This window comes from Stenella coeruleoalba, assembly GCF_951394435.1.
Source record: "Stenella coeruleoalba genome assembly, chromosome: 10".
Lineage (NCBI taxonomy): Eukaryota > Metazoa > Chordata > Mammalia > Artiodactyla > Delphinidae > Stenella > Stenella coeruleoalba.
The window spans coordinates 36,657,920-36,671,130 of NC_137156.1; the positions used below are offsets into that span (position 1 = coordinate 36,657,920).

The 13,211-nt window shown below is 48.9% G+C and overlaps 1 protein-coding gene across 1 annotated transcript in view; it reads left to right on the forward strand.

The window, feature by feature from the left end:
• Positions 1-5,026: 5,026 nt before the first annotated feature.
• KCNK5 (potassium two pore domain channel subfamily K member 5) overlaps positions 5,027-13,211 on the forward strand; it is a 36,224-nt gene continuing 28,039 nt past the window's right edge. Inside the window, exon 1 of the mRNA XM_079935332.1 lies at positions 5,027-5,364. Within this exon, the coding sequence (XP_079791458.1) occupies positions 5,179-5,364 (186 nt within the window). The 5' untranslated portion in view covers positions 5,027-5,178. The remainder of the gene's footprint in view (positions 5,365-13,211) is intronic.

Here is a 13,211-nt window from a genome sequence, read left to right on the forward strand (position 1 = left end):
TGAACAGAATACAACAGAAATAATCTTAAACAGAAGTAAAACAGTAAATGTCTCAACATTATGAAAGGATTATCAAGCCATTCATTCACCAAGAGGATAAACCCTTCACCTAATTGAACCGAGGAAGAAATGACGAAAGTGGGTAAGGATCCTTTTGCGGCCAGAGCTTGGGAGCACGGCCTTGGAGAAAATAACTCATCTGCTGTGCCAGTTTCTCACCTGGGAACCAGCTGAGTCTAGTGATGTGTTGCTACCAAGGTGAAACTCAATCATTCTTAAAGCTGATTGCCTTTCAAAAGATGGCGCTCCGGAGTGATTGCCATCCATAAGCATAATAATAAAGTCATTGGAATGTATCTATTAGCCGTTTAAGAGAATACACCCCCTCCCCCAATACACCTTTTTTCTCTTCTGTCCCTGAGGCTCAAATTGTCCAGACGTTCATTTGTTTCGGTACAATTTATATTTCCCAAAGCCCCCACTGGCTGCTGTGCAGAGAATGGGCACATCTCCTGATCTCCATCGGAAACTGTTGATCCAAAAGTGTGGATAGGGCCAGGGAGTGAGGGAAAGGGCGGAGGAGGGGAGGAGAACATCCAACGCAGAAGGAGCCAAAGGAAAGCAAGGGAGGCAGGAGCAGGGAGAACGGAGAGCTGGGTTAAGGGGGTTGGGAAAATGTGGGAAGGGAAGGAATGGGGCCACAGAAGGAGAGGGTGAGGAGAATGAACGTGACATTGAGGGGGCAAAAAGAGGAAGGGGTCAGGGAATGGAGAAGTAGGCAATGTGGAAAGATAAAGCTGAAATTATAAAAACTTCAAATAAAACCCAATTCATCCCAGAGTCTCCTGCAGTGTTTCTGTGAGACAGTGAGACTGAAATAGGAAGAGGCCCTTTATTTTCTTAGGAAGAGAACGCAGACTGGAGGTAGGAGAGGAATGGGAGAGAACTTTGCAAACAAAGAGAGCCTGTGGCCTCTCAAACTGCCCCCACCCCATGCTGGATGAACTGTTCACACCACAGTCCCTGACTTTATCCAGAGAGGGGGGTCTGGGACAGAAGCCTGGTCTCCCTACAGGCTGAGGACTGGAGAGTCACAGTGCAGAGCTGTAGGAGGTGGGCAGGGGTTAAGGAAGAGGGCCCTGAAGTCTTCAGGAATGCAGAATTAGGAAACCTGGGGCTTCCCAGCTTCCTGCCCCAGGCTCCAGGGGACACACGTGGTGCCACAAAGGAGAGACAGAAACATCTGCAAACCCAGATCATTCCTTCAAACCTGCATCCCTAGTCCCTGGGCTCCAGCCTGATCTGGAGATACCACAGATACCATCCCCCAGCCCCCAAGGAAGACTCCCCATCCCGCAATGGGAAAAAAAAAGAAAAGGCCTTGGCCAGGGGTCAGTGCACAGCCCGCTGCTCTACCTGCCCACACAGAGGCACCAGGGTCAGGGCCAGCCTTTGATACGAGTGCTGGAGGGAGTGTGCCCCCTCCCCAACTTCTGGCTGTTGCTGGTTGAGAGACTTTGAACAAACTAACCCACCCAAGCTTCAGTTTCCTCACTGCAAAGTGGATGGAATGACAGGCCCTGCTTAAGATGCATGGAAAGGATGTATTGTGGCCTCAGGTTTACGAACCCTTGGTAGCAAGGTGAGTGAGAAATATCCCAGGTGAGTGTTTTTTGTTTTGTTTTATTGTTTGTGCTTTTAAAAGATAAATTTGGTTAATTTTTAAAATTCAGGTATAATTGACATATAACATATTCATTTCAGGTGTACAACATAATGATTTGATATTTGTATGTGTTGCAAAACGATCACCATAATAAGTCCAGTTGACATGTGTCATACACAGTTACAAAAATTTTTTTCTTCTTGTGATGAAGACTTTTAAGATTTCCTCTCTTAGCAACTTTCAAATATGCAGTACAGTATTATTTAATTATAGTCACCATGCTGTCTGTACATTACATCCCCAGAACTTATTTATTTTATAGTTGAAAGTTTGTACTTTCTAACCTCCTACACCCAACCCTCAACCCCCATCCCTGGCAACCCCCAATCTGTTCTCTGTATTTATGAGTTTATTAGGTTTTTTTTTTTAAATTTTACATATAAGTGAGATCATATGGTATTTGTCTTCTCTGTCTGACTTATTTCACTTAGCATAATGCCCTCAAAGTCCATCCGTATTGTCGCAAATGGCAAGATTTCTTTTTTTTTTGTATTTCTTCCTCTTTTATGTATTCAATTTTAGTATTCCATTGTATATATATACCACAATTTTTTTATCCATTCGTTCATCAGTGGACACTTTGGCTGTTTCCATGTCTTGGCTATTGTAAGCCGCAATGAACATGGGGATGCATGTATGTTTTCGAGTTATTGTTTTCATTTTCTTTGGATAAATACTCAGAAATTGAATTGCTAGATCATATGGTAGTTCTATTTTTAACTTTTTGAGGAGCAGCCATACTGTCTTCCACAGTGGCTGGATCAATTTACATTCCTATCAACAGTGCACAGGGTTCCCTTTTATCCACATACTGGCCAACATTTGTTATTTGTTGTCTTCTTGATGATAGCCACTCTGACAGGTGTGAGGTGATATCTCACTGTGGTTTTGATTTGCATTTCTCTAATGATTAGTGATGTTAAGCATCTTTTCATGTACATGTTGGCCATCTGTATGTCTTCTTTGGAACAATGTCTATTCAGATGCTCTGTCCACTTTTTAATTGAATTGTTTGTTCTTGTTGATATTGAATTGTATGAGTTCTTTATATATTTTGGATATATAAAATATCTGCAAATATCTGCAAATCAGATACATGATTTGCAAACATTTTCTTGATTCAAAAGGTTGCCTTTTCATTGTTGATGATCTCCTTTGCTGTGCAGAAACATTTTAGTTTGATGTAGTCCCACCAGTTTATTTTTGCTTTTGCTGCCTCGGCTTTTGGAGTCAGATCCAAAAAATTATGACCTGATGTCAAGGAGCTTACCACCTATGTTTTCTTCTAGGAGTTTTATGGTTTCAGGTCTTATATTCAAATCTTTAATCCATTTTGAGTTAATCTTTGTGTATGGTATAAGATAGTAGTCTAGTTTCATTCTTTTGCATGTGGCTGTCCAGTTTCCCCAACACCATTTATTGAAGAGACTATCCTTTCCCCATTGTATATCCTTGACTCCTTTATTGTAAATTAATTGACCATGTTAATTTTGTGGGTTTATTTCTGGGCTCTCTTTTCTGTTCCATTGATTCATAAGTTGCTTGTAATGCCAATACTTTACTGTTTTGATTACTATAGCTTTGTAATACTGTTTGAAATCAGGAAGTGTGTTGCTTCCAGCTTTGTTCTTCTTTCTTAAGATTGCTTTGCCTATTCTGGGTCTTTTGTGGTTACATACAAATTTTAGGATTGTTCTATTTCTGTGGAAAATGCCATTGGAATTTCAGTAAGGATTGCATTGAATCTGGAGATTGCTTTCAGTACTATGGAAATTTTAATAATATTAATTGTTCCAATCCATAAGCACAGGATATCTTTCCATTTAATTGTGTTTTCTTCAGTTTCTTTCATCAATGTCTTACAGTTTTCAGTGTACATGTCTTTCACTCTATTGGTTAAGTTTATTCCTAGGTATTTTATTCTTTTTGATGCAATAAATAGAATTGTTTTCTTTATTTCCCTTTCTGATAGTTCATTATTAGTGTATGGGAACACAACATATTTTGTATATTGACTTTGTATCCTGAAACCTTACTAAATTTGTTAATTAGTTCTAGCAGTTTTTTGATGGAATCTTTAGGGTTTTTTATATATAAATAATATCATGTCATCTGCAAATAGTGACAATTTTACTTCTTTTTTTTCCAGCTTGGATGTCTTTTATTTCTTTTTCTTGCCTAAGCGCTCTGGCTAGGACTTCCATTGGGTGTGTGCTTTTGACAAATATGTCTTTGACAAATTCATGAATTTATTCACTCCACTGCACAGATATTTGAGTGTTTGCTATATAACAGGCACTGGGGATATGTCATCAAACAATCCAGACTCCACCCCCGAGCTGTCATCATTTTAGTGTTTTATATTAGAGGGAATTTATTGCCAGGAGGAAAATAAGACCAACAAGGGGGATAAGGAGTGTGTGTGTATGTGAGTGTGTGTGTTTATGTGTCTGGGGCAGGGTGTTTGCAATTTTAAATATGCTTGGGAGTATGAAAGACATCAAGTGTTTCTTGTAGAATTGCAGTGCGTTTGTGGGGAGGGATATGAACAGTGCTGCCTCTGACTGCTCTTTCTCAGATGTTCACCAGGGCAGGTGAGGCTGGGGTGAGAGGAAGGAGTCACACCTTTGTGACTGGTTTAGTTCCTAATATCCTCTGACTTTCTCCGGTCCCTTTCTAATGTCCTTTCCCCAGTCTTACAGGAAGGTGTGTGAGGCAGAAAGACCGAGAATCAAGCTTTCTTGGCAGAAACATCAATAAATGAAAACTGGCTTATAATGAAAATAACAATAGCAATAACTTCCTGACCCCAGTCATTAGGTACACATTCATTTTAGTTAATACACCATCACTAGTAAGAAACGTGAGTCAAGAGACCACAACGCCTCCGAGCATGCGGGGCTCGTAGCCTACCCTGGCGGCGGCCCTGGGGGAGCGAACATGGTCCGCAACTGCTTCCAGCGCGCACCTAGCGGTAACTCTGGAACCAGCCGCGGGGCCTGCACGGGGCGGGGCCTGCACGGGGGCGGGCCCTCATCGGGCCCCTCCTCCACGGGCAGAGCGCAACAGGCCCGGGTTAAAGAGGCGCGCGGAGGCGGGCGCGGCGCACACTGTTGTGGCGCGCGGAGAAGCGGCGCACGTGTCTCCGGGAGTTCGGCCTTGGGTTCACCCAGCTGCTTTAGCTCCCGCGGTCCAGGGTGCCCCCTCGGCCCCCTTGGTGTCCGCCCACCTCTGGCCCGCGTGAGGAGGTCCCGCACAGTTCCCTGCGCTCAGTGGGCCAACTTGCAGGGGCAACTGTGTCGGTGGAGCGGCGCCGGGTTGAACGGGGCACTGCGCATGCGGAGCTCCAAATTCAAACAGCTGTTTCCAGAGGCTGGAGGGCGGGTGAGACCGGGAGCCGCTGGGGTTAGCTGAGGCATTCTCATTCTCCAGGAGGTGGCCTCTCGGGAGCCATGGTGGACCGGGGCCCTCTGCTCACCTCGGCCATCATCTTCTACCTGGCCATCGGGGCGGCGATCTTCGAGGTGCTGGAGGAGCCGCATTGGAAAGAGGCCAAGAAAAACTACTATACGCAGAAACTGCATCTGCTCAAGGAGTTCCCGTGCCTGGGCCAGGAGGGCCTGGACAAGATTCTGCAGGTGAGCTGGAGGTTTAGAAGTTCTGAAGGGGAGCGCCTCGCAGCTTTGGATAACCCTCACTCCCTGTGGGTGGTCCCGGGGTGACCGGGGAGGATGTCTCCCCATGAGTTTGACTGCTGGAATCTGCCGTTCACCCGTGGGCGCAGGAGTCTCCCACGCGCGCGGAGACTTTGGAACCCAGTTTGTCCGGAGGGAAGAACTTAGGCTTGACCCCCGGGTGAACCAGGGCCCGCAGTGGCTCGGTGTGGGTGTGCGGGTACCTCCCTGGTTGGAGGAGGCTGTGGGGCGGATAAAGGCGTTTGTCTTTCCTTGGAGACGCTCCCAGAGTTCGGGAGACCCGCCGGGTGCCGCCTCTTCGCGTCTCTACCTCCCAGCTCCGGGGCCAAGTGCGGCACCCGGCCGGCTTTTTTCGGCGTTTCTTCACCAGCCCGGCGGAGTGGCGCGAGGCTCCCCCGCCCCCGCAGGGCTCGGGAGCGGGGGGGTCCGGGGCTCTGTCGGGCCTGAGCCCCCGGGATGCGGGCTGGTGGCTAGAATGCTGGGGACGCGCGCAGGCTTCCGGGAAAGCTTATCTCGCGGAGACATCCCCGAAGGGCTCGGAGTTCAACTTTGTGAAAGTAACAGGTTGAACAAAAGAACAACACCCGGAGAGCCCCTTTTCGGGGGACGGGGCGGGATGGGGGTGGGGCGGCGGGCAGAGAGGTTGTATAGAATGGGAGGTTGTGGGAGAGTTTCTCCTCCATGTTGGCATTGGTTCATATGCCCTATGGATGGCATTGATCTCACGTGGATAAACTGTGGAGCTTGTTTGGGGATCGAAGACTTCTACCCCAGTTTCTCGAAGGTTCTTGGCCTCAACCATTCACGCTTCTTGGCCTGCAGGGATGGCCTCCCTCCAGTGGAACGACCAGACCTGGGTAAGAGCCCGTGAAGGCTCTAGGTTGTGAGGTGGAGTAGAGATATTGTCCAAGGTGTTACATTTCTCTTGGGGTAAAAGATGCCAGAAAGGAAGTTTGATGAGAAACAATCTTTAAACTGCTGCGGCTCCCCAGTCCTTTATGGCTGTGTAGTTGTCTCTCATTTTTCTGGCCTCAACAGCCCGTATGCAAAATGGGAAGAAATGTGTAGGTATCTCGCCTGTGGTGCCCCCTTTTTGTCCCCACATCGACAGACATTCCCACAGGTGAGCATATAGGTGCCTGCTAGCAGCCGGGCAAATAAAGACGTGTCCTCTTAGGAGCCAGTAAAAGGGGAGGTTTAGGCCAGAAGGTTGGGTGTTGGATTTTAGTGGGGACCCTCCTGTCCGGGAGCAGTTCCCAGGGCGGGGGCCGTTGGTAGGTGAGGCTGGTGGGAGTATGAGCTTCGGAAGGGAGTAGGGTGTTTTAGCTCCTGATAGCAGGAGTTCTGGGCAGCTCTGCCTTCCTTGAGATGGGTGTCTGCCCTGTGTGTGTGTGTTGGGGAGGGAGGGTCACTTTATAATTTCCCTTGAGGAAACAATTCCTCTGGAGAACGCGTTGCTGTTTACTTGGCTCCAGGGCTTTGTTTAGAGGGGGAAGAAGGCAGGCGGGGATGATAAAGAATCGAGCTGCCCTCGAAGTGTTTGCCTCTTCTCCGCTACTGCAGGGGAAGGAAGGAAAGAATTCAAGGCTGAATGTGGGAAAATAAAGTTCAAAACATGAGGAGAAGGGAAAAGGGGGGGGTCGGGGTGAGGCAGCCGGGTGCAGCTGGTGGTTATAGCTTTGGAGGTTAGGCAGCTTTCTTAAGGTGTCTTAAGCTTTCTTAAGGAGCAAGCAAGATGCCTGGTATTTTGAGGTCCTTTTAAACCCGCCAGCGATTACCCCCCAAAAGCCGGCAGGTAGCTTTAGGAAAAGGATTTGGGTATCAGGCCAGTCTGATTTGGAGGTGATTATGGACAGGCCTGTCCCCATCCCCAGCCAACCTCTCAAGCCATCTGCAACTTGGCGAATCCCCTCCCTTCACAGGAAGAACCCCAGAAATGAGAATGAACCAGTGGAAGCATTTCGCTAGCATCACTTTCAGTCTGCAGAAACCTGCCTGGCTTCGCTTGCTGATCTGGGACTTGGGGCACTGCTGCAGGCCACAGGAAATTGGTTTAAGGAAAAATGAAACTCAAAAATCTTCTTTCCCATCTGGCTGCTCCTGCATTTTCCACTGAGTTCTGTGTTTTATCAGGTTCTGAATAATCACCTTTGTAATCCTAAAGAAAGTCCCTCAGTTGGGAATTCCTGGGGTAGGGGCCCACCCCCCACCAAAGGCTGTTGGACGGGGGTGGGGTGCAGCCTGGGTTGGGGTTTTTCTTAGAGTGGAAATTGTGTGTGTACTTTCAAAGGCGTGAGAAAGGGAGTTAAGGCACCTTTCTTTAGATCTTTGGAAATAGTCCCTGAGTTGTCAGGTGCTTCCTCCCTGTTCATGCTGTGGTTGAACTGAGGCGGAGGCTGACTTTCAAAGGCTCAGCGCCCCATTGGCCTCGGACCACGTGGCCGCCCCTCCTTCCTGCCTTCAGAACCATCCTGAACCCTTTTGCTCTCAAGCCTGCTCCTGCAGGTGCTGGTGACCGACTCCCCCAGCCTCCTCCTAAATTGCAGAGGCTCCCACAAGGGGATTTGGCATTGACCGAGCGCCTAGCGTGTTGGGCGCTGTAGGCGGTCATCGGCATTTTATGAGAGGGCGCAGGCAGGTTTTGCCATCCGGCTTGGCCATTTACCCATCAGACCATTTAACTTTGCGTCTCTTTCCTCATATGCAAAATGGGGGTCTGGTGAGGGTCAAGCGAAGTGGAAGCATTAGGCGTTGGGTGTGTATAGGTGAAACTGAGGAGTGCCAGCCTCCCTCTGCTCGCACATTGAGGACACGTTGACTAGGGCAACTTGCTAGGTGCTTTATTAGTCGGGTACTCTTTACAGCACCCTTACGTGTTCAGATAAGGAAACTGAAGCCCAGGGGAGTTACCAGGAGGGCACAGGCTGGGGTGGGACCCAGGCAGTCCGCCTCCAGAGCCTGCTTCTCGTACACCCTTGCCCTCCCCCTTAGGCATGTGAAGCTATTGAATGGTGCGTCTGTCAGTGAGCTTAGTAAATTGGTTCAGCTGGACTCTCTGGTCTGCTGGGAAATTCTATTTTCTCTTTCCCCTAGAACAGGCATGGGCACGCAGGTGTCTCCTGTGTTGTGCCTGGCTGAGCCACACCTCCTCCCTTACCGAAATAAGCAGCAGTCCACCCCGCCCCACTTCTCCTTTGAGGGTGCGGTAGGGGTCGCCCCAAGCCCTGCCTTTCGCTGGCACACCCCATCCCTCATTGGGTTTTCTTAAACTGCACATGTAGCTGACCTGTTCCCAGAAGCCTCTTTGATCCTGCTGGCCTCTAACCTGCATTGTCCTATTCTGAGGTTTTCCGTGTGTGCCAGACCTCTCTCCTTTTATTTTCTGGGCCCTTCGTACTCCCCTACACATGTTCCAGTCCCTAGTAATAAGGCTAATTCCAATTTTGAGGTTCTGACATCCTGTTATTAACGCCAATCCTCCTCCTAAAACTTAAAGAAATATAACTATGGATCATGTAGTTAAATTACATCTGACCAAAATGCTCATACGGGGCACATGACTTGAATTTTGGGGGGAACCGAGGGTTAACGTGAAAACCTCTTTTGTTTCAAATCTTGCTGGAAATTGGAAAGCGCGCTGGTTCACTTAACTGCCTTTGTATGTAAAGGGAACACAATAGATCTTTTGATTATCCAGAATCACGGAGGCCTCTGGGTCATTCATTCAAAATTGAACTCTCACTGTCTAAGACTGCAGAAATGGAAAGTGGAGAAGTTGGGTTTTTGAAAGGAAATAGAAGAAAGAGGTTCCTTCCTAAAGGCTCATTTTCTTATTTATGTTCTGCTCAAAGTTGAGGGCAGTCAAAACAAAACGATTCTCAAATCGATAAATCTGCTTTCGTTAACTACTCTGGTTAGTTTTAACAGTTAAGGTGAATTTTTATTGAATCGTTTTGAGAGTTTTACTAGAGCCCTTAGGATGATTACAGATGGCACAGTAATAGAGGCTTATTGAGGGCAGAGATTAGCAAGTGTTGAAATGTTCTAGTGGGGGCGGGGGGAGTCCTATAGGAGGGGGTGTAGGGGAGGTGATGACTGCTGCTTCTAAGTATTTTCCTCAGGTTTTGCTCTATTTATAGTCTGGCATTTAAAAGAAACACAATCCTCTGGTTTTGGATGCCATGCTTGGCTGGCTGTGACCCCAGGTCAAGAGCTTTCATCTTGAACTTGGTTGTTTGCTGTTAGGTAGGCCTCAGCCTCTGAACTCTTTATGTCTGTGGGGTGGGGGGAGTGGGGGGGCAGGGAAGTACCAGGCTTTGGGGAACAGCCGGGCTGCTGAGACAGAACCCCCAAGAGAGTCTTTGTACAAATTGAGATGCTAGATCTTAGTGGTACCTCAGGAACCACTTGACTGGCCTGAACTGGGGTGATAGAGAGAGGTCAGATGAGGTAGGCGTGGGCAATAGGTTCACCTTCTGGTGTTCCTTTTGGGGAGCGGAGAAGGTAGAGGGGAATCCCCTTGGGGATTTTGCTGAGAGTCCCTCTGAACCCCTGGAATAAGTGGAGGAGCCCTGACCTGTCGATCCTCCCCACAAGGGTGGGTTGACACGGATAAAAGGACACGCTGCCCTCCGCAGGGATCTTTGTTCACGTGCCACTCACCTCGCTACTGCAGGCCCCTTTCTGTTGCTGAAAGAGTCACCCTCCAGGCACTGGGTCATGCCGTCATATCACCCTCACAGGTTGCTCAGAACAGTGCTTGGCACACAGCAAGGCTCATCACACGTTAGCTGCTGCTGCCACTCACCTCCCAGATGCCCCTACTGTGTGATGGGGCCATCCACGCACAAGTGTGGTGAGCATAGAGTCAGGAAGACCTTAGTGCAGGAGAAAGGTCAACTGACTTTTTTTTTTAATTATAGTGAAAAATACATAACAAAGTTTACCTCCTTCACCTTTTTTGAGTGCTGTTCAGTAGTGTTACGTATATTCACATTATTGTGAAGCAGATCTCCACGATTTTTTCAACTTGCAAAACTGAAACTCTAGACCCGTTAAACAACTCCCCTCTCCCCCTCTCCCCAGGCCCTGGTAACTACCATTCTACTTTCTGTTTCTGTGAAGTTGACTACTTCAGGTATCTTATAAGTGGAATCGTACAGTATCTGTCTTTTTGTGTAAAATGGTGCGTCCACTAAGGAAGACCATGTTCCTTAAAAAAATTAAAAATAGAACTACCATATGATCCAGCAGTTCCACGTCTAGGTGTATATCAACCACCTTTTTAAAAAGCTGGAGAGAGAAGGGAGGATAGGATGGTGGCCCTTTCTTCACTGCAGCCCTCAGGGAGGTGTAAAACTGCACGATGGTCCTGTATTGCAGCCAGGGGGCAGAGGGGTGAGGGCCAGATGACGAAGCTCTCTGGGTTTAGCCAAAGAATTTGAACTCACCAAATTTTTGCAATTTTCAAGTAGGGGAGTGAACAGCATTTCAGAAAGTTTCCTCTTCCTTCACAGCTGTTTGCAACTTAAAAGAAGTAGAGTATTCTACTCTAAATTATCGGCTGTTTCTGTGGGCTGATCGTTTCACCCTATGGGTGTTCTGATAAGGATGCCTCCTCCCTTTCTCCTTCCAATGTGTTGGAGTGTGGGTCTTTGCCCAAAAGCCCACAGAGCTCACAGCACCTCCCCCAAAAGAGCCCACCCGCACTCCCTCACACCCAGCTTGCTGTTAGGGTACCTCTGTCTTCCTTCCATGAACCCCTTGGGAGGTCCAGGTCTGGGTCCCCTCCATTTGATGACCTTCCCAGATTGTACCTTCTTTGCTTCTGTAGGTAACAGTGCGGAAGTGTGCTCCAGCTCTGTACAGCTCTGCCTGAGGCATCTCGGCTTTTTGTGAGCAGTTAATCTGGCCCCCAAACCTCAGAGACCTGGGCAAAGTTAGGGGATCACAGAGGGGTCCCTCCCTGCCAGCTGTCCCTTCTGTGTGCACTGAAGCCTCAGAAACCAGGTGGGGCTTTAGCCCTCGGGAGCTCAGTCTAGTTGGGGAGAGAAACAGGGCCACAGTGGTGAAATGAGGAAAAATGTAGTCCTGGTGCCCAGTGATGGGTTGCATATGGTGAGGCTGGAGAGATGGACGAGGGTCAGAGGGCCTCAGAGGATTCGATTCCTGTTTCCTGAGACCTGTAGAACCCTGTGGCCTGTGGGGCATCTGGCTCTGAACAAAACATAGCCCCTGCCCTCAGAGAGCCCCTACTCTAGAGAAAGCAGGTGAGGAGCTTGTTACCTGACATTGGTAGGTACCCCTGGAGCTTCCAAGCATGTACTGTTGAGAGATTAATTTCTGCTCTCGAGCTTAAAGAAGGGGGAATTTGAGGCAGCCAGGAGGGATGGGTGGTGTGAGCTGCAGCCCCTGGGAGCTCTCTGCTGCGTACCTCCCATGTGCCAGGCTGGTTCTTTACCTGTTGAACCTGTCCTGTGGGTGAGGTGTTACTTCTCTGCCCATTGTCTAGGAAACCGAGGCCAAGGGGTTTGCCCAGGGCTACATGGCTAGCCAGAGGCTAAAATTCACCCTTCCTTGCTGACTGCAGAGCCTTGGGGCCTGACCAGGAGTGGAGGTAGAGCCAGGAGGTAGAAGTGATGGGAGTGGGCAGGGATTGGGGGCTGGAGGTGGGGGTGGTTCCAGCTAACGGTTACTGAGCACTTGCTTCACCACAGGCAGTGGGAACTGTTTCTGTGCATCGTCTCATAATCCTCACAGCAGCCCTTTGCTGGAGGTACTCTTACCAGCACCACCTCCGGGCAGGAGCAACAGGATGGATAGTTCTAGTTCACTCATTTGCCCGAGGCTGTACAGCTAGGAAGTGGAAGAATGTGGATTTGAACCCAGAGCCCACACTCTGAACCATTCTGCTCGATGTGAGCCAGAAAGGTGGCGAAAACAAGCAGCAAAGGCCTAGAGGTGGGAAAATGGTGTCTTCAGAGCCTTAGGGTGCATCGGGTGGTTCTCTGTGTGGCTGGCTGATTACTTAGCCTTGGGGCCTGGAGCAAGTCAGTCTCCTAGTCTGTGAAATGGGACAATAGTTCAGTATTGCCCTCATGCCTGCAGAATCCACATTTGACTGAGTGCCTGACACGTGCAACTGGTGATTTGCTATGTGTTAGCTGTTCTCTGACACCCCGTCTCTCTAGGGTCGGGGGTGGGGTGGTGCTGTTCCTGACGCCCAGTTCAAGCCCCACATGGAGACACAGATGGAGACACAGATGATAAAACCCACCAAAACTCCTGGTGGAGTCCCCACCATTTTCCATTTCCTGCACATTCACCCAGCCCCTCCCTCAGTGGAAGGTGTATTTCCTCTTCCCTTCCAGCAGAGCCCTGCTCCCTCCTCTGCAGAAAGGGGACCAGGCTTTCTCTGCTCAGTCCTGGCTTATCCCAGGCGTTTGTTAAAACTCTTCCCTTCCAGAGGATTCCTGGGTCCAGGTGGCCTCACGGGTACCATCCCCGGAGGGTGGTCACACAGGATGTGGGGTCAGAGTTGTGCTCTCCCTGGGGCCAGACACCACCCATCTCCCCTCTCAATAGGCCCTTGCTGGCCAGGTCCCTTGGATTGCCTTTGAAGTGTCCATTCTGTTTTTCCCCTCCTAGCTAAATATTTGGGTTTCCTGCCGAACTATTTAGGCAGTATTGTGTACTTCTGGCTGTTGTCACCTCCCATGGCCACTGTAATCTGGCTAAGGTTGCCTAGCTGACACCTCCCATTAGGGAGAGCCTTGCCCCCAGGCTAGGCT